This window comes from Triplophysa rosa, linkage group LG13 (assembly GCF_024868665.1).
Source record: "Triplophysa rosa linkage group LG13, Trosa_1v2, whole genome shotgun sequence".
Classification (NCBI taxonomy): domain Eukaryota; kingdom Metazoa; phylum Chordata; class Actinopteri; order Cypriniformes; family Nemacheilidae; genus Triplophysa; species Triplophysa rosa.
In genome coordinates, this window is record NC_079902.1 from 15,497,962 (window position 1) to 15,519,951 (window position 21,990).

The 21,990-nt window shown below is 39.5% G+C and overlaps 2 protein-coding genes across 8 annotated transcripts in view; one reads left to right on the forward strand and one right to left on the reverse strand.

Moving 5' to 3' along the window:
- The window catches only part of zgc:101583 (uncharacterized protein LOC494104 homolog), a 191,339-nt gene that overhangs the window by 159,565 nt on the left and 9,784 nt on the right, over positions 1 to 21,990 (reverse strand). The window lies entirely within an intron of this gene.
- diaph2 (diaphanous-related formin 2) overlaps positions 1 to 21,990 on the forward strand; it is a 419,173-nt gene that overhangs the window by 9,856 nt on the left and 387,327 nt on the right. For 5 of the 7 annotated variants that reach the window (XM_057348933.1, XM_057348932.1, XM_057348937.1 and 2 more), the window contains exons 3-6: positions 5,945 to 5,977; positions 6,898 to 7,074; positions 13,033 to 13,137; positions 19,400 to 19,420. In XM_057348933.1, coding sequence (XP_057204916.1) covers positions 5,945 to 5,977; positions 6,898 to 7,074; positions 13,033 to 13,137; positions 19,400 to 19,420 — 336 coding nt within the window. The remainder of the gene's footprint in view (positions 1 to 5,944; positions 5,978 to 6,897; positions 7,075 to 13,032; positions 13,138 to 19,399; positions 19,421 to 21,990) is intronic. The other 2 variants (XM_057348934.1, XM_057348935.1) reach the window with 2 other exon arrangements.

The following is a 21,990-nucleotide window of genomic DNA, read 5'->3' on the forward strand; positions in this document are numbered from 1 at the left end:
TGAATGCAACTCTTCAGCGCCTCACGGATCTGATAACGAAACAGCGCCTCTAATGTGGTGTAATGCCGCAACTGCAGCTCCAAATGTCAGTCCACTGTTTGCTTTCCTACATTCTTCAAAATATCTTCTTTTGTGTTCAGTAGAGCAAAGAAATATATAAAGCATTGAATTGTTCCTACTTTGGTAGTCACTCTGAGACTGACTTCTGTGTTTAACCAAACTGTAATGCAATGTTGGGAATGGATGTATTGTTTGGCCAAGGAGCAAGAGGGTCTAAGAATGAGAAATGTTTATTATTTCACACATATACAGTGAGGGAAATAATTATTTGATCCCCTGCTGATTTTGTAAATTTGCCTGCTTACAAAGAAATTACGGGTCTATAATTTTTATGGTAGGTTTATTTTAACTGATAGAGACAGAATATAAAAAAAAATAAGGGGGAAAAATGTTATATAAAGGTTATAAGTATTTGAATAAATAAGTATTTGATCCCCGAGAAAAAATAACTTTGTACTTGGTGGAGAAACCCTTGTTGGCAAGCACAGAGGTAAAACATTTCTGATAGTTGGTCACCAGGTTTGCACATGTGTCCGGATACATTTAGTCCACTCCTCTGTCAATCTTTAAGGTTTCTTGGCTGTCGCTCAGCAAATTGGAGTTTTAGCCTCCTTCACAGGTTTTAGGACTAGGGTCTAGAGACTGGCTAGGACATTTAATGTGCTTCTACTTAAGCCACTCTTTGGTTGTCTTGGCAATAGGGCTGTCACGATTTATCGTCTCATCGCGATTGTTTGACCTCATCGCGATGGTTTCAGATCATCGCAATTATTGCACATCTCTATAGAAGACACTAGGGGGAGCTGTAGTGCATCTGCATATTGCATAGTTTATTGTATATATTGTAACTAAAGCATGGTAATACTTGTAAAATGTACCACCACAACACAATCACTTTAAAAAAAAACAGTGCCAGCACTTTCGCCAAAGCCTTTTCTGAATCATTTTGATGTTCATTGTCAAACTTCAGATGAGCCAGGCGGCCGCCTTGGGCAGAAAGACCTTGCAGGTGCTTCAGGATTTCAATCTATTGTGGCATAGCGTGTTACCAATGGTTTGCTTGCTAACTGTGTTCCCAACTGTCTTGTAATCATTAACAAGCTTCTTCCGTGTAGTTCTGGGCTGATCTTTAACCTTTCTCATGATCATCTTTACTCCATTGGGGAAATCTTGCAGGCAGCTCCAGACCACGGGCATTTAGTTATTTAGTATTTCTTCTATTTCCAAATAATCGCACCAACAGTTGTCTCCTTCTCACCAAGCTTCTGTCTGTATTTAGGAGTACTTTCTTAAAGTGACAGGACTAATCTGCAGTCCATATAGGCACATAACCAATCTGTGGAGCCAGAATTCTTGCTAGTTGGTGGGGATCAAATACTTATTTCACTGACTGAAATGCAAATCAATTTATAACCTTTATATAACATTTCCCCCTGATTAAAAAAAAAAATTCTGTCTCTAGCAGTTAAAATAAACCTACCATACACATTATAGACCCTTAATTTCTTTGTAAGCAGGCAAATTTACAAAATCATCAGGGGATCAAATAATGATTTCCCTCACTGTATGTGTTTCACACCACCACTGACATCATTGTTTTTCCTCTTAAGCTGTGAAAGAGCTCTCACAGTCCCCCAGTCTATTTTGAGGGACAACCACAGCTAGCCAAACACCGGAAACAACTTAAGGTCTATATATCATTAGACAGATTACATCTGCAGGCCCTGCCTTATCTGGCTATACTCCGATAAGCCAGGGATTGAAAATGAAGTCAAAGGGTTAGCCACCCCTACTGCTGGTTGTTCCCACTCTGCCATATTGAGAAATCTATGATGTACTGTACTTTAAAGTCACAATCAGGACTCTAGCAATGTCTGGGCTGAGATAGAGTGAACAAACCAGTTTATGCATGTCTGGCCCCCAAACGCCCATGCAATGCTATCACAGCTTCAGCCTCTGGAAACTGTGTGTTCCAATAGAATAATTTAGCCATCTATCAGTTTGATATTGGATATTATGAGCTGCAGATTGCATCATGGCTGAATGTGTATTTCTGCATGTTATTGTTCATGTTGACGTTTAAAGTGAGAGGATTAAAGTGCAGCTGTTTTCGTAACCATTTTCACTTAAGTGCGCTCTCAGTGTAAGGTTATTAGACATCAGTACACATTAGGGATGCCACAATTCTCAATGTAATATTGAACGGTACGGTGATTCGGTACGACCTCCACGGTTCAATACGTGTAAGTGAATTGCAGTTTCCGGTTTTGCGTTTAAATGTTTTCCGTGCGCTTCATTACACTCTGAACTGGCTCTGTCCATGTTTGTCTGTATGTCTGTGGGCTGAGATAGATAAACGCATCCCCACGAGTAATATCTAATAGCGAGTGGTGGTCGGGCAGTGAAGCGAGGCTGCCTGCAACACTAGAAGCAATGTGCTGTTGAGTATAATGCTGACGAACAGACGCGGGCTGGCTTTATTGTATGCCCATTGTACTAAAGGGATAATGCCCGAATTTGGCACATCAAGAATGTATTTATACACTGCATACGTTCGTGTTGCTCTCACCCAGCACATGCAGAAAGAGTGTCTACAGCACCATGCCGAAGTCCGTTTAACGAAAGTCATGCCACTCGGCGGCCTTTCGGACATTTACATCATAGCAAGAGCGTCTCCAGGCAGCTATTTAGCATTGCATTTCTTCCAATTTATTGCAATGGCAGTGGTGCACCTTGTTAATATAGTATCTTTGGCCTTTCCCATTGAGCGCTGGTGTTTGCACCGCACGTTTACTTCCATTACAGCAATTGCATGTTTTGCATTACGTTATATTAAATACTCTGATGCGAAAAACCTCTTCAAGAAGCTTATTTTACTGGCATGTTGATGAACAGTAAACATAAAACTGCTGTGAGCTGCTAGTGTTAATCTTTACATTTATTCAATACATCAGGAATTTGTACAAGTTGATTTTTGCTTAAAGATAATAAAATAAGTCAAGTAAAATAAAGGGAACTTCAGTAAAATAGTTTTTCTTCTTCTTAACGTTTTAGATTTAGAAATGTTGCCTCAGGGATAAACTGAAAAATGTTTAAGTTGAGGCACTCAAATTATTAACTGAAAATAAATAACTAAACTAAAATAAATTCAACTTGTTGTACAGTAGGTCTTCTTCACACAGGATATGTTTTTTCTCTCTGCTATCACTGTATTTAATTATAGTTATTTGTTGATTTTATTTGTTATTTTTAATAGCACTAACAACAAACAAATGTGTTAAATTGACAAACCTAATATATACACTGTTAAAAAAATATACATATAAATAAGGGAGCACTTAAATCACATCTTAAATCTCTATGAACAAAACATTCAAATTAAAAATCTTCTCTTTCATACATTGCATAATCTATTGGAAACAAAATGTGAGACAATGGTCATTGAAACTCCAAATCATCAAAACATACAGATCTAATATGTATTTATATATATATTTTTAACAGTATTGTGGATACAATGGTGCATTGGTTGAATGTGCAGTCACAGGTTAAAGGTACATCTTCAAAAATGTACAAATTATTTAGGTTTTTTTTGCTGTGTTGATCTATCATAGTCTGTATGATGTAATAATCTGAGTGAAGAATGATTGATTTACCTGATACGTGCCATACTGAGCCTGTGTGCTATTACCATTGTGTCTCTTCCTATTGGGCTATTGTTTGGCATCCTGTTGGCCTGTAGACTCAATCTGTTGACAAATACAACCAACAATTAAATGTTGATTCTAGCAGCATAGTGGTCAATTCTTTGGTTAGCTTCCCACAACAATAGCACAACAATGCTGGTATTTATTCAGGGTTGTGCTGGTTTTTATTGTACTGCTGGATTATTCGCATCTGAAAGGTCTACAATCAGCTGCGTGATTGGAAACCCATTCATATTTTATTCTTGCTTCATGAAATTTAGTCTGATATTGGTATTGAGGGTATACATTTATTGTAGAGTTTCATGCACTCTCCATGTGTCTGTATTTAATAAAAACATTCCGGTGTGAAGTGTGCAAGAAGCTGTTGGCCGAGAGCTCTCTGTTCTCAAGATTGAGTGACTGCAGGTTGCCAAGAACTGTTAGGGGTTCAAACGGTCCTTTGTTTAGGTGTAATTGACTAATTAAAATAGCCTTATTTTCCAGGAAGCATGCAGAACACCTTTTTGTTGCTCTCCTGGCCTCTCCTGTAGTTTCCCTAATGTTTCGAAAAATGGTTCGTGAAGCAGATGGTGTAATCTAGCAATCTTTTGAACATTCGGGGATGTTTTGTAATGATTGATTTGGTAAAATTTTGATTAAACAGTTTGTGTTCATTGGTGCCACCTAGTGGCAGAACATATAACCTTACCATGTTTGTATTGCACTTTGGTTACCTAGTAAACCTTGTTTTAGTGAAACTCTCTTGTGATCCCTATTAGTTAACTAAATCGTTGGGCACAGGAAGCAGCAATGTGTTGACCTGTGCTACTGCAAATTATGTTTCTCCCTATTTAGGGGCTGGGTGTTGCTTTAATGCCGCATTGGCGCTATTATGGGGTTTGGGGAGTTCTTGGTAATGAATATAGCTTTATTTTGATAAAGAATTTAATAAAGTTCTGTTGTCCTGAAGATATGTTGTTAACTCATAATGCAATATTTGCCCCTGTTGGCTGTCTGATGTGTTGTCTAGCAGCAATATTAATGACCAGCCCTGGATTCGAAATGCAATTATGCAAAGTTGTTAAATTGTTTTTAATTAGATTTGAAGATTTTAATTACGTTCAATAACAAATGCACATCAGTATTATATGGGGCCGCCTTCCTCTTTGAATCCTCTTCAGGCTGTTTGATCTGTATTACAGTAATCCCAATTCAGTCATTATTATTTTAACAATATATTTTTAGTAAAAAAGTCTTTGCCAGCAAGTTTGGTCTTTATACCTCTTTATGACTCATTTACGGTATTAAACGTCCTTTGTTATTAAAAGCTAGCACGTTATTGTAGACAATTTACTCCCATGACACACCACCATTCTTATTCATTCCGACCAAACCGGCCCTACCATTCCAACTGTTGCAGAATCAGTGTGCAGCCTGCAACCCCAGGGCAGTGTTATAATGGTTGGATAAGAGCCGGACCGGGGGGCTGAGTGATCGTGTCAGATTAGCAGGAGAGTGAGGAAACCTGCAGGAAGTTGTGCTTTATGGCAGCTGCTCTGCAGACTTCTGCTCATTTACACTCTTCTAGCACAGCACAGCATATGGAGGCTTATCTCTCCCCCTGCGTTCTCTCTCTAACAAACGCATTCCCCCCAATGTAGCCGAAGAGATAAAGCGCACATCTGTTTGGAGGAGAGTGAAGGATTGGGGTTTTATTTATTTGTATTGCGCAAGGTCAATACTGTCAGACTGTCCAGGGCTGAATAGATCTTACATTCATGGGTTATCAACCGGTAGTGCCATTGTTAAATTATTTTTATAAATAATCACAGTAGCATATTATTTACCATTTTTAAGTATTGTTTTATATGCTATAAACTATGGATGTACATTATAGTGGAACACTGTAGTTAGTTTGAGTGGAACTGTAGAACTCTGAACAGATTTACTTTAGCAAACATCACTTTAACTGATATTGGTGTCGGAGAAACCCTTTGAGGCTTGCACCAACAAGGGGCTTGACCATCCATGCTTCAGTTGGTTGTGTGTTCATGGTCTCCTACAAGTCTTTTTTTTTTTTCAAAAGTGTTATTGCATGTGGTTATGGGTTCTGTAAGCAGGGCTCACACCCTCTCTAGCACAGAAACAGCGGCGATTCCATTGGCCCTTATTTTTGTGTTGTCCCTTCCCTTCAACAGAACATACACATAAAAACATTGGCCGATGACATGGTAAGGTGTCTTTCTTTTTTTGTGTGTCTTTCTTTTCTCTTGTCTCATTTTTGTATTTTTCTCATCCTCACCATGACTGCGGGAGATTTGTTAAAGTGAAGTGATCGGAAAAGAGAGATCAAAGACAAACCTTTTTTTGTTTCTTATCACAGTGTCATCAAGTCTGTCATAATTCATCAGTATAAAGTGTACTTCAGGTCAGGATGCTGGAGTTCAAGTCGACACATGGCAACTTGATGCAATCAGTCAAGATAAGTTGCCAGACTGTGTCTCCTCTTTGACTTTGGTCTCTCTTTGAACACTTCAGTTTGAACAAAGTGTCCCGATTCTTATAATTGCCATTTGTTTTGATTTCATCTGTAAAAGCATGTTCCCTTCACATTTTCTATGACAAACTAACAGTGACTGGTGCATGGTCTGTTTTCACACTCTCTCTAAGCCAGTAACCGATGACTGAAGCACTGGCCGAAGTTTTATGTATCTCTCTAATTAGATATAAACTCTAATATGTTGTAGTCACGTCTTGCTGTCTAATGTAGTTCAGAATGCTGTCTGTGATATTGTCTTTGTATTCGATATGAATGTAAAATGAACAAGAGCAAGCGGAGAGATGACACGGGTAATATCCCCCTTGTGCTTTTAATAAAGGGCCTATGCTCCTTTTAAGGTACAGATTGGACAGGTAAAGAGACAGGTGTGCAGGTAAGGCAAATGTCAAGCTTTGTGTGTTGAACCATATTTTAAAACTTTTTAATAAGTAACTAAATCGTTCTGTATCCACTTCAAGAACATTTTTTCTCCGAAGGCTAGTACACTATTAACATTCACATTGTGTGATATATTTGCTGTTTATATGTTGATTCAGAATATCAGCTGACATGTGACCCGTTGTTTACTAAAACTCTGCTGTGTTTCTTCAGCGTGACAGAATCACCAGTTTTCGAAAGCAAGGCACGAAGAAGGAGAAGCCCCTCATCCAGCACCCCACAGACCCCCTCTCCACCCAGACAGAGCTGCCCATGCCCCAGCCGCTGTTCGACGAGCGCTCCATGAACCTGTCAGAGAAGGAGATCATTGACCTGTTTGAGAAGATGATGGTGAGTTTTTGTCTACCTGCTATGAAGAGTCAAGATACAAACTGCTCAGAGCCCCAGGCACTGTATGACCTTGACGCCCTTTTTGACAGATTCATATTATTAACGGTTGCATCTCATGTTATTGGTGTCAGTTAGGCCACTGAGCAATGGTGCCTGACACTCTGAGTGGGCTAAACAGTGCAGCATAAAATAACAGAATGTTTTCTAGATCAGAGAGGGACTGGAAAAAGGTCATAGTCGAGTAAAATGTGAATTTTAGCTGCCGTTATAATTGGTCCTTATCTAAAAGAAGAGAAAATGATTGAAAAATCATGGGGTGTGGTGACCCCATTTTTATAGTACTTTTAACAATTTTGCATTGTTGCAAAGCAGCTTTACAGAAAATATAGGAAATAAAGCAATAAGAAATCACAGAAAACAATAATGCATAAAATCATACATTTGAATGTATTAATGTAGTGTGGTTTCATACTGATCTTTGGAATAGTCTTTTGATTTTTGAATAGTCTGTGAAATCCAAAAAACTGATTGGCAAGATGTACTCTGACAGTTGAAAAGCAGATAATTATTATTGAACAAATATGACTGGACACTAATTAAACTAATCAGTTCTGTTATATTTACTGATTATGAAATAAAATCTATAATCATAAAAGTGGTTGCATCCATCTTTTTGGCAATTAAGTTGGCAATTAAGGCTGACTTATTCCGTCTCAATCATGTGATCTAACGTGGTTTGCAAATTGTGGATCGCAAACACAGGCGGATTGATTTCAGAATTCAGACTCATCGCCTATGTAAGTTTAATTTGACGTCCGTAGCCTGGAGTAGGTGGCGACAATGCTCCTGAGGAGGTATTCGTCATTAAACAAGAAGAAGATGAAAGGTGGATTGACAGCTACTTCTGTTGATGCCGGGTGCACGTCGGGTTGTCACTTTGCTGAGGGGGCGCAGCTATTGTTAGCTAATTGCGCATAACAATAACTTTACCAGAGCCAGCAAACTTTTGAGGGAGTAACCCTTGTCACTACAATTGGATTATCTGCCTGAAAGATGTCCGAATCGACGAACATCATCGCAATAATAAATCGAATTTTCATTACGAGTGTCAGAGTGGATATTGTCTTCAATGGAGAAGGTAGGCTAGCGGCTGGCTAGTTAATGTTACTTTTTATAAAGCTGTCATTTGCCTTGCTAGGAGTTAATATTTTGCGATCTTCCTTACCCGTCTTTGTATATTTGCGTTTTAACGCGAGTTCAACCATCATTTGACCTCGGGATTGTGCCATGGTTGGCTAGCTGGTTGGCTTGTTGGTTCTGAGTGTTACGGCGTCGGCTACCAAGGCAGACTGCAGTATCTGTGGTGTCAAAGCCGGGAAAACAGAACCTGAACGCAGTAACTTCACTTAATGCGGTTTGCCTTGGTATTAGCTTGGATTTTGTAGTTACTGCAATTTTAACTCTCTTGCTTCTCAGAAACAGGATAAGATTGAACCAGGAGACTTTGTCACAAGACAGAGCAGATGTCACAAAGCCCGTTATAGACCTTTACTCAATTTTGACCAAATGTGTAGTTACTGCGCTTTGCCTTTGGATGGCAGCACAGGTCGTCAAAGACGTTGTGTCTTTCTCCCCTCTGCTGTCAGTCATGAATGGGGAATGGGACGTGAGAGGTTTGCGCTCTCTGCTGACATGTTGCATTAACCGAATGTTGGCTCGGCTTGACACATGTTCCTTTTCCCCCTCTGGGAGAGAATATGCATCAGCTACCACACTTTTATATGCATGCATCTCCTCACTAATTCTGTCATCAATTGTGATATGTTGACAGCTGTCAATGAAGCATCCACCACAGAGGATTGAACTAGTTACGAACCGTGAAAAGCAGCATAATATTGTCTAAACAGTTTTATTTCACTGGCAGTAAGGGCTGCATGCAGGCTTCACCTTTCTATGTACAGAGATGCACATACTGACTCACTCGAATTCCCAAGAGACCCAGCCGACTGGGCTTCTGCACACTCTGGCCTCAATTGAACTTGCACTTGTTTTTGGGCTAGACGAGTCAAATAACAAAATCTAGCTACAGAACAATAGGATTATTTCCCAGACAGGAAAAAGGTTTGCGCTGTATTAGATTTTTTGGGTCAGGGCTCTTATAACCCGCATCTGTCACGGCGCAAGTCTATGAACTTTTTCATTTGTTTTGATGTGGCAGTTTGTTTGGTATTTGTTGTCTGTAGATCGGCAACCGTGCCAAGTTTTACTGCGCTCACTGTTGTATATTGGTCACTCAGTCCTTCTTAAATGTGCTTTATTCTTCCTTTTAGGTTCTTCAGTGAGTTGTACACCCCATTAGGTAAATGCCATTCATACTTTTAACTGACCTTCCAAAGACTTGACAAAAGAGGCATTTAAGTTGGGAAATGGCCTGTTTAACATTTGTGTTGTGAAGAAGAGAACCAGACAGCATCTTGTAAAAAAATCAGAGCTGGGGTTTGTCAATGTACTGTGGGAAATTAATATAAACCACTACAATGTTGTCATGTTTTAAAACTTGAGACATGAAGGTAACGTAAAAGATACTAAAATTGAATAACAAATCTACATGTATTTTTGTGAAACACTAAAGGGCAATTGGAGAAAATTGCCTTTTTCTGTATAACAATAGTTTATAGTGACCATGTCAGTCCCAAATAGACACAAATCAAGTATAACATCATAAATAAAGTTAATGTTACTTCTGTGCTGTATTCCAAAATCAGTCAATAGCTTTGTATGACAAATAGACTAATAAATAATGTTCACTGCAAATCTTGTGCTCCCTTCTAGCTTATAAATCAAATAATGGCACCTTTTGATGCTTTGTGTCACACCTGGCAACTGGTGGCACGTTTTATTTATGAAGGTGTGGTAGAATTTTACATTTCACCATTGTCTGTTTGTGACACAAAGCTCAAAGTTGCTTCTGTAGGATTGTAATGAAAAGAAAAAAATCTGTTCCACTGGAAAAGTGGGTTTGGAATAAAAGTGATTGTGTGATGATAATAACAGTGCAGTGAAAAATCGGAGTCTTCAAAACTATTTTATTTAATACATCTGCTTTGCTACAACATTCACTGTATTCACACATGGTTGTAGTGTCTGTGGTTTCATAGGGCTTTCAAGAGAAGTTCAATTGATTTCAATGTGATAGCAAAACCTATAGCTGAATAGCGCCACCTAGTGTCTAATTTATGTTGACCAATAATATGGTTACCTTTAAGAGAATAGAGTTTTCCTCAGGAAAACAAACTCTCTTTTCAGCTGTAATGTGTAAGTCAGATGGCAGACTAGATGTTCATATCTAGTACTGAATCACGGCACACATTGTCTAAGATCACCTTGGGTTCTCAGACATTGTGGGCTATAATCAGTTTGATTTGTTCATTTGTCATGTTTATGCGAGTCTTTCACCTGCGAGAATCTCCTGCTCCTTGTGTTAGTAGCCGCCTGTCACTCACATAACCTTTCAATTGCTGTTTTTGTTCTCAAGATAGCGGAACATTAAACCCGGGCTTCAATTTGCTGCTTGGCAAGCAAGTCAAGTTTGCAGACTTGAAACATGCTGAACGGAATTGGCTTTTTTATTGAAAGCATAATAATCATAATGAAGCAATTGAAGAAAAAGCTTGGAAGAAATGCATTTCTCCTTCAGCCGACACTGACAGTAAGATTACAGGCCGGTGGTTTGTTTTTCACCATATAGGAAAGATTTATGAGGCACAAAACAAAACCATGTCCAACCTAATATATGAAGCTGTTAGAGATCTTTCATACTCGAGTTTCTCTCCCGCATGCTTTCGGCACACATGGATATCGATTCGCATCATCAGTGTTAAGGCTAAATTTGAGGTCATTCTTCAATATATCAACTAGAAAGTATTGACCGAATGTAAATAAATGAGCCCCCCCGTGCACTTTAATGCTGGTGGACATTTCACTCGGATTGCAGTGCATAGCTGAGTGGAAGAAAAATAAGGGTTCGCTAATGTGGTCGGTCATCAAAGGGCTCTGGTATACAGAGGAGCTCTCGGACAAATGAAAGCCCTGGCTCTTTGATGAAAGGGTTAGCGGCCATGGCACGGAGCATATGATATCGCCTTAATGCGTGCGTGAGAAAGCCAGTTTCGCCCGTCCTTGCTATTGTGTGTGCATGCACGCAGCTGGACCCAAGGCCTGATAAAAATGCACAGCGGTAAATCCTTTCATGAGCCGGGTGACGGCATGTTAAGACACGGGTGAGGGCTCTTAATGCGCCTCTCGTGCTGAGAAACAGCGCTTGCAGGATGCGACATGCAAGCTCCTCTGGTTTGGATCATCATTTAGTCAACCAGAGCTGTTCCTCCAGCACCATTAACATTCAGACGGCAACAGAGAGGGGCGCCTGGTCCGAAGAAGGACTCCAGGATTGATGGGGTCAGAATGTCACCCCTGCAGATGCAATCACCCCCTGACCGCTCCTCATCTTCCCTCCCCAAAGTGTTCTCGCGTAGCCTTCAACTTGGGGGACGTCCAACGTACATTTGCCATCTGCTGCACGTACTTGAGTTATTTATTTCATTTGGCATGATGCGCTTAGATGTCAGTGCAGAATAATTGTCGTAATCCTGTTCCTCTTCTATCATATTGAAGGAGAAATGGCTTCTTGAAATTTTGGCTTTGTGTGCGCCTTTGGTCTCTTGAAAATACATTTGCTTTATTTCGATGCATGTCACTCTGACTAATAAGTGCCCTTTTAGAATTCTTTGGTCCGTTCTTACAAACTTAGAGTGCTTGTATTTTGGAGAATTCTGCAGAACTCCACTGGAAAATAACTCAATTGACCAAGATCAAACATGAACAATTGTGCCTTTTTTCCTCTCTGAACTTGGCCCCTCTCCACAACCATTTAAAGTGAGAGGTAGATCAGCTGATTCTCCTCCTCGGTGCCCAGAGATCACACTCGCATCCTATATACATACACATTCTCTCCGTTTTTTAATAAAGTGGATTGGGAGGTGTTTTGTTTTTGTGGATAACTTTCTGAAGTTTCTCCAGAACAGAGTTTTAAAAGGGGGTACGAACTAACCGGGCTCACGTTTGAGATATAGAAAGAGGAATACCGGTACACCACTTATTTGTACTTTTGCATCGACAGATCCAGATGCTTTTTTTGAAGGATTTAATTACGCCAGCCATGGCCTTTGATTTAATAATTCCAAGCTTTGAGGACATAATTAATAATAATGGGTAAATCGTACTGAAGAGAGAGAACCGGATTCAGGAGCCAATTAAGATGCCACATCAACAGGGCTCGCTCATTCATGAAAAGGCTTGTTTTTATGTTAAGGGAGAAAAAAATGACAGTAGCTTGATGGAAAAACTGTTAAAACTTTTAACTTTGAAAGGATGATGTCCTTCAGTCTTGTCAATTCATTGGTGCTGTTAACCACATTTAGCAAATGCTCAGTCACAATGTTTTTTTTAAGTGACTTGGTGTTTTTATTCATTTTGCATTTGGTTTAAAACAAAGCTCAATAAATAGATGTCCAAGGAGCTTTGAAATCAGCAGCCCTCACCGTTTCCTTCCTTATCCTTTTTAATAGACGTCCACCCACATCTTATTGGAAACAAAAGAACCAGCAGTCTCTCTTTTTTTCACCAGAGGGCAGCATGGCTCCATAGAAGCGCATCCCACCAGTCTTTGTTGTGCATACAGCGTCTCCTTGACTTGTCATGGAATTGATAAACATACATCAAGGCTTCATTACAAACTTAACCTTGGTTCTACAGGACAGCCTCCTCATTGTCATCATGAACGTGCTCATATTTTTATTAAAGCCATTACACTGATTCCTGTTGCTATGGTTAATTTGTTTGTCATTTGATCAGATAGCCTCTTCATTCACATGTATGTGTTTCTATCTGTGTGTGCAGGAGGACATGAACCTGAATGAGGAACGCAAAGCCCCCTTGCGTGGTAAAGACTTAAGCACCAAACGTGAGATGGTAGTTCAGTACATTTCAGCCACAGCAAAATCGGTAAGTTCATCTGAGCTCTGGGGTGGGATACAGAAAGAGACAGACAGGAGAGAGAGAGGGAGAGACAGAGAGGAGATATTGGGGATGAACCACACATGCCGAGACACTATGGAATAATGAGCTTAACCTGATCTGCTTTCTGCCTCTCTTACTAAAGCCCCACATCTTTGATTGCCACCTCCTTTAGTTCATTTTTTATAATTTATTTGTTTTATTTATTTATTTAGCTTTTTCCCCCTTTCTCACATTTTTTTCTCGGTTGCTTATCAGGCTGCTTTTGTTGTATTGCACTTTTCAAAAGCTTCATATTGCTAGGGATCAAGTTTTCATTAGAATTTGGTACGCATCACTGTCTCCGCTCAGTAAGATGCAACATGACTCTTTCATCACCATAGATGAATTAAGGGTGGAACGCCACAGCCTCGAAGGGTAATCCTGGGCTTCTGGGCCAAATTCTCTTCATAGTAGTAGTTCCTGCTGATGTTAGACTCTAAACTGGAGATGAAGGTGGCTCGGTTATATTTTAACTCCAAAACAAGTCAACAGTTAAATAGATTTAATAGATAGATTTAATAACATGGTATGTGTATATTTACACTATATTATTAAAATAAATAATATAGTATTGGAAGCACATCGCAAGGCACTACACGTGTGCCCTTTTGATCAACTTTATTATTTATAATTAATTTGAAATTCAGATGTAACACTTTACATTAAGGTTGTTTTTGTTAACAGTTAGTTAAAGCATTAGCTAACATAACCTAACAATGAACAATAACAGCATTTATTCATATTAGTTCATGTTAATTTCAGCATTTACGAATACATTTTTAATAAATACAGGATTAATAAATGCTTAAAACTATTGTTCATTGCAGTGCATGTTGGTTAATGCAGTTAAAGGAGTAGTTCACTTCAAAATTAGCCCCCATTGAAGTGAACTACTCCTTTGATAATGTTATCAAATGTTATCAAATACAGTTTTTTTACCAATTCCCAATAAAATGCTACCCATCTGTGATTTTTTTTATTTTAATCCCATTGAATTCCATTTTTTTAAACCAGAAGTGAATATGTTCCCCACACTCTCCCCGGGGGCGATTCCTCCGACCGGCCTTCAGCGTCCGTTTTCATTAGCTTTCCTTCCAGCTATGATAATTAACCAGCATTATTAATAATGATGATAATCAGAGATGATTGAATTCTGCAGCAGGCTCATTGTCGGCCCCGTGAGCCTGGCATACATTGTGAAATATGATTCCCATATTAGTACTGTAGTCTCGGAAGAGTTAAGGAGGGGGTTCCTGTCTCTCTGCACCCCTGTCGCCCCCTCAGCACCACCAGAGGCACTCACCAGCAGCATGTCACTGTGGAGGCTGTACACGGCGCTCTGACAAGGAAGGAGGCGGTTGGGAATGTGTACTCTGCATTCTAGGGAAGAGATGTGCTTTTATGTGATAAGAGATGTTTACCACAGGCACAACACACTTTTCGCTGTAATGCTCGACTCTAGCACCGAGATCTCCTCCTCTTCCTTTTTAAATATTCACCTCAAGATACTAGCCAGAAATAGCTGCATCTGATTTTGGTGGGAGAAAAACAAATATTTAGACTTTTACAAATTATAGTATGTTTTTTCTCTAAAATTATTTTAACAGTACTTTTGCCACTATGTTAAGTGGAACTATTCCGATTATCTTTTTGATAATGTTAAACTCTCTCCTTGTCTTGTTGTTTGCCAGATCAGCCTCATAGTGTGTGTGCCATACAGTAGCATACAGTCGTGTATGTGTGCCTCTTTAAAGTCAACATGCAGTGATATTTGCAACCCATTTTACTTGATAATATTTTGTTAAATGCATATTAGATTTTTTCCACTCATTAATTGGATTATGAAACTGGATTTAGCAGAACTGTATCAGGTGTTTGGAGGGATTAAAAAGGATGACACCATCAGCTGAATAGTTGTTTAAGAAGCAGAGCAAGTTATTACATTATGATGAAATATTTCAGCCAAAATTTTTCTTTTGGTTTTAAGGAAGTAAATTGTGGCCAAAATTAGATTTCATATTGACTTTAAACAAGGAATCTCATAACAAACCCATAATCAACTCTCTGAAGCATGTTTTTTTCTTCACCTGGCTAATGTGTGACTTCTGCATTTTTCACCCCAAAGATTCCTCTTTGTCTCATAATCACTGCATGGCTACCAAGGTTTTTTCCTAGGTGTGGGCAAATGCTTATATACGCACACACACACACACGCACACACACACACGCACGCACGCACGCACGCACACACACACGCATGTTGGGTTTCCATGTTTTATGGGGACTTTCCATAGACGCAATGGTTTTTATACTGTATAAACTGTACATCATATTCCCTACCCCTACCCCTAAACCTAACAATCACACAAAACATTCTTCTGTATGATTTAAGCTTGTTTCCTCATGGGGACCAAAAAATGTCCCCACAAGGACAAAGATTTTGGATATTGCCATCTTTGCGGGGACATATTGTCCCCATACCGTAGGGTTTACCCTTCACACACACACACACACTAACAATATCACGCACAACCAGACAAAGTCACTCGAGCGCTGTCTGTTTCAAACTGCATTGGGTCAATGTCCTCTCTTTGGTTGTAGAGTGGGAGTAATTAAATGGCGGTCTGGTGGAGGAGACCCGCAGACTCTGCTCAAGCCACTGCAGGTGTAATTTAGCAGAGGTGAGCGAGGCCAAAAGCAGACAGCACGGAAACGGCCTCTGCACACCTCCGCATTAATAACCCAAACCCGTCTAAATAAAAGAATGGGAAACTGAGTTCATCCATCCCTCTTAATCTGCCGCTGTCTTCCCGAGTGTGCCGATCTGCCTACAGTAGATTGTGTTTCAGCACACAGCTTTACAGAGCAAATATTAGTGGGAAAACAAACCCATCCGATCCACTCCTGTCACAGACCGCCTGTCTGTGCGAGGCAGACTCCCGCAGCTCCTGCCTGGCAGGAGGACAGTGCGCTGAAATGCAGGAGAAATGGAAGAATAGAAAAGTTTCACACCAGCGATGTCTGTCCTCTTTGATAGCTCCGTTGTTATCGTTTGTGAGGCAGAAACGCACAGTTTCTCACAATTCATTTTATTGTTTACAGCCAACACCTTTTCTCTTGCAACACATTTGCGTATGCATTTATTATATTATAGCATCACACCTTTTTTTCTTTGTTCACAGTGAAATCTTCGTAGAGATATTTGCTAAGAACAAACAGCATATCAAATGCATTTGTATTAGGGCTGGGTGATATAGATTTGCCTTTTTGATGTACATTATATATTTGATACGTCTCTGTATTGACAATCATTAAAACAAATGAACAAGAATGATATTAACTCATTTTTGTACATATGCAGCAATATAACAATAGATAATAATACGCCACTGCATTTATATATATATATTTTTATTATATATATATATTTTTTATTTTAGTTATTGTTTATAGTTTTGTACTGAAAAAATGACCGGAATAAGTTGTTTAAATTGATTCACAGAACATACCAGCTCTAACACAGATGCTGTCACACTCGCAAATTATAAGACAAGAAGGAATTACAAAACTTTAAGACTAATTAAGTGCCTTTTCGAAATCCTATTGGCTAAGTAAAAATGCATTAAAATAATTTTGCTTAATATTATTGTTTATTTTGTCAGCAAATTAATTTGATTTGATCTTTTGATCTCATGTTTATTCTTATTTCGCTCTTCATATTCTTATTAATGCATGTTTGTTTTGTAGATATATGAACATTTTCTCTCAGTGGCAGCCACTTTAGTTGTTCAACACGCTTGACTTCAGGCTGTCGCCACACTTTTAGTAGATTTTCAATTGACTGCCATCACCAACTATTATGTCTTTTAAGGGAGAGCAACTTTGCATTGACCCATTTCATATGAAGAGCTCATATGAAAACAAATGTGGCCTCAGCATTCTGTGGACGTCCTCAGCTATTAACATTTCCTGGGCTTCTCTTTTTCAGACTTGGACAAATATGTCATTTTTATTGCCTGTGCCAAAGCATGTCTGTAACTAATACAGTCATTTCACGTTCACCCTTTGAATATCATGAAAAGCTTTGACTTTGTCTTCCTGTGTTGTTATTAAATGAAGCGATCGTTGTTTCATGTAAGAGATAGAATGTGTCTAGGCAGGGTCTTTGAGGGGGAAGGAAAAGATGTTTTACCCATGATGCTCACCTGAACATTGTCAATATTGTGGTATTACCGAGGCGCGTAAACGTAATTACATTGCGCGTTCTTGTAATCATTTGTGACAGTTCCTGAGAGAGCAAACCGCTTCTGTCTGGGACTCAGAAGCTAATAAAAAATAAATAACTAAATTAATAGATTTATATCGTGGATGATTTGATAGTCATGAGAAAAGCAGGAATGAGGATATAAATACCCATTTCCTGATAAGAAGACATTTCCTCTGAAGTTTGTTTACTGGAGCCACTTCATAATAGAGCCCTTCATTAGCATATTATAATCCAGCATTAGAACAATTACAGTCATCTGGTTTCAATTTGAGTTTTTCGGGCTCCTCATGAATTGACAGCATTAATACCGCAGTCAAGTGACAATGAGGTGTTGTTTTGTGAAATTTTGTGTAAATTGATGTTAGCAGACGCTTTTCCCCTCGGCTCCTTCCTGACAGTTCTTTATGTGGTTTCAAGATCATGTCTGTTCTTTTGATCACGCTGCAATAAAAATACAACACTCATCAAACGCTGCCAAACATGGCACAGTGCTAACAATGTTTGGCAGTGATTCTGCGCGTCTGGCGTTAGCATAAGCAGGTGACTTTTTGTTTAGGGTCGAGACCGGAAGTGTTAACGATTCGTTAGAGGATGACGCGCGGCTTGTTTGTCAGCAATCGCAAAATTGGATTTATGTTCCAAAGTGTCGCTCTTTTCATCAAGAGGTTATACGGTTCAATTTGACTTTATTATAAACTTCGACTTAAAATGGAAGCGTGGGTGTTGGGTAAAAAGAAAAGACGTTTAATATAAAAAATAACAACAAGTCAAGGTTAGAATCTATGGCCTCGTGATTGTTTTGCTAAAGACGTGAGAATGGTGCGTATTTTCCATCAATCTACTTTTACATCATTGTTTGTTATTTGCACAATTCTTCCGTGAATAAGCTTCACTATTTGCTTCACCTAAATTCGGCCTATCCATTCAAAATACAGCATGACCAAGGCATGTTAATCAAATTTGACATTTGATAGAAACTACCAATGACATTGATCGATTTTTGGCCTTCGGAGGCATTTTAGCTTGCTGTCTGCTCATGAATTAAATGACTTGTGAAGGTGAATACTGTAAAAAAAACGTACAAAATGAAATTGAGTGATAATCTCTTTCTTCACTTTTTACAGGTGGTCAGTGAAATGATCTTAAAGTGATAGATCACACAAAAATAAAAATTCTGTGTAATGAAAGAACACAAAAGAAGATATTTTGAAGAATGTTGTGAACCGAACAGCGGCGGTACCCATTGACTTGCATTGTCTTTTTGCCTGTACAATAGAAGTCAAAGGGTACCGCCACTGTTTGGATACCAACTTTCTTCAAAATGTCTTTTTTTGTGTTCTGCAGAAGAAAGTCATACAACATTTACATTTACATTTAGTCATCTAGCAGACGCTTTTATCCAAAGCGACTTACAAGTTTGAAATGACAAAGGGTGAGTAAATGATGACAGAATTTTACATTTTTTGGATGAACTATCCCTTTAATTTAGACCCAGAAACTTACAATTGTCCTTAATGATCTGCAGAGGACACTAGAAGCAATACAATGTGGAGGCAAAGAATAACTGCGTATATACTGCTTACCTGGCTCGGTCCTTAAAGCATGACGATATTTTCACTAAAACAGGTGCATCAATCACTTGCACATTTACTTGGGCGTTCACTAAGTCAATTTGTCTTGCAAAGACAACCAATTCATCCAAAGTTCAAAGCAGTCATCAAAATGGCAGACATTGTCTTCTGTGTCCATGTAAAACCTCTCTCTCCACCCTGTTGTATTTCATTCTCATGCGAGTAGACAGTGTTTCAGAGAGTGCCAGTGATTTAAGTATGAGCGCTAATATTTGAGCAGGATGGTACCGGAGAGTCTCTGGCCTACTAATGATTGTGCTGTTTGTGTCTTTTTGCACATTAACTTCCCTCCGCTGACCGCTGCATGCAGATAACTGGGAGCAAAGTTGCGGTAAGTAGCAAATCATTTATTCGCCTTTTATTCTTAGCGTGCAATGTCCCTCTCTTTCTTTCTCTTCCCTCCTTTCTTTTGATAAGTTGCAAGGAGGTCATTTCAATGGCTTTCTATTTCTATTTAATTTTCAGCATTAATGTATTTTATAGGCTATAATTTGAAAAAGCTATAAATTTCCTTTCCCATCCCTGCATGCAAATTGCGCACTTGGAAATGAGTGATTTCTCAATTGCGCTCTGTGAGAATAAACAGGGAGACCTTTTTGTTCATTTAAGCAGTTTTTCTTTGAAATGGATCACTGCCTAACACATATTAGCATTTAAATATTGTAACACCAAGGATGAGCAATAGTTTTTAGGCAAATAATCATAATCTGTGATCTAATCTGTTTATTCTAATGTTCTGTATCTAAATGGCTTTCATTGTGTTCCTTCCTTCCCCCAGACAGCATACTGCGAAGTATCACTTAATTAGATTTCCCACATACACACACACATAGAGTCCGTGTTGATTGAACAGCGGAAAAAAAACATTTCGCCCCTTATATAAATACGTTCCATTTTGCAACGGCATTCGGCACAGCCCATTTGAAAAGTCTTTGTCTCACTACCATTACAGCATGTCACTATTGTTTCTGAAATGTTCATAGCTGCTCATGTTATTATTGTCACTTACTTTCGCCCCTCGCACCCCCCGCCACTTTCTCAAAAATGACGGTAATAATCTTTATAAATATATACTGTCTGGGAGATGGCGATGTTTCCTCATTTCACAGCTCCGTAATGCCGTAATTGCAGACTGGCTTCTGCTATTTCTCACATAGTGCAGTCCCATTGCCCATATGCGTCTGCTTGTTATTTGTTTTATTTTATTTTATTTATTTAGAAGGGCTCTGTTATTGCCTCCGCAAGTGTCACTTGTCATTTAAAATTCTGTTTTATTGTGTTGCCGGAGCTATGAGAAAATGCCCCTAGATGTACGTGAGGAGGCTTGAAGATAAGGAAGCACAGGTAAATGTGTTATTTACACAACAGCAATAAGCTGCCGCAACAGACCCATTTATTTGCCGCAAGATGGCCTGTTCAATCAATGCTCTCATGCCGGTTGGTGGGGAATTGTCTGTCGAGTGATTTTTCTATAACCTGTCAGCCATAAAACATGTTCGGTTTGATGAGCACAGAAGTATGTTTTGAATGTTGCATCACTTCTCAGTGAATGTTGCTCTTGGATCATGTCTATTGTACAACCGTCTGACAGTGTGCACCACAAACAAGACCTCAATAGAAGTTTCCAGTGGTCCAGAGGTTGTTGCACTTCCTGTGGCTGGGAGAGTGTGGAGACTTGTAGTGAACCTGGCGGCTTCTTCCCATTTCACTTGTTTTTTGCTTCTTTCTTTCTCCGTGTCCAAATATCCTACCTTTTATATGTTCAATGCACTTAGAAGCATGGCCAAGATAAGGCCTTCTCGCTGGGCAGATTGCTATTTCCATGCTGTCAGTATGGTTTTGGGGGGAATCGACCTGCCTGAGCTGCGCAGTCTCTCCGGCACGCTTTTTGACAAGTGAAATGCAGGGCTTGAATTTAGATTGTCTGGCGTGTCCACTTGTTGCTGAGTCACATGTGCTTTAGTAGTTTGTATGGGCACAACTTGGTGATGTTGATGATGCTGACTCGAGAGGTGCAAGCGGAGCATCCATCGCCCCGGGTGACCACAGAGATAAATTGATCAAGTGTGTCATTGCTTTGATTGCCACGATAGTAAGTAATAGATGGTGTGTTAAAATGACCCCGTTTCTCCGGGTCCCGAATGCCAAACCCCTCTGAGAGGGAATCGAGGTCCCTTCGCTTCAATAAAACAGAACCAGAGCACAAAACCCAGTCTGTGTTTTGCCCTGAAGTCTGCTCCGTCGTTACCTGATAAGGTCACATGACTTGACCCGCAAAGTCTCTCTAGACCTCAGGAGGAGATCAATAATCACACAGTCCTGCAGTTCGGAGAGACTGCCTGTTTCCACGGAAACATGGCGAGATGTTTAGAGTTGCGGGCATGGAGCGAGATAGCGGAGAGACTCAGACCTCAGGGACTGGAGTCTGCTAGAACTGTTCAGATGCACTCTGAGAATCCGTGCTATCGTCTCCGAAAATAATGGAGAAAGCTTGTATTTTTGAAATGATTTAGCCGCTGTTCACATGGGAAAAAGGCTTTGGCCTTTCTCAAGTGAAATGGCATGGATCTTTCTGTCATGTTAAATTGTGTTATACTTAAATACTCTCTATGGAACTGAAAGGCATGTGTGAAAGAGAGCAAAACACTGGCACAAAACTTTGGCAAGTGGCTTCCTACTTGTTTTTCATGCATTCAGGTGTCACGTTTTGTTAAATATAACGCCCATTTCACACCGCATGCGTAAGCAGTGCGTCATTTTTTCGGCGCCCATGTTAAAAGATGAGAGCATTCATACTGCACGCGTGTGCAGCGATCATTTCGGAGCCGAGTCTATTTTTGCTGCGCTACTCACGCTTAATTTTAGCGACAGTGCCCTCTTTACAATGAAAATGCAGATGGA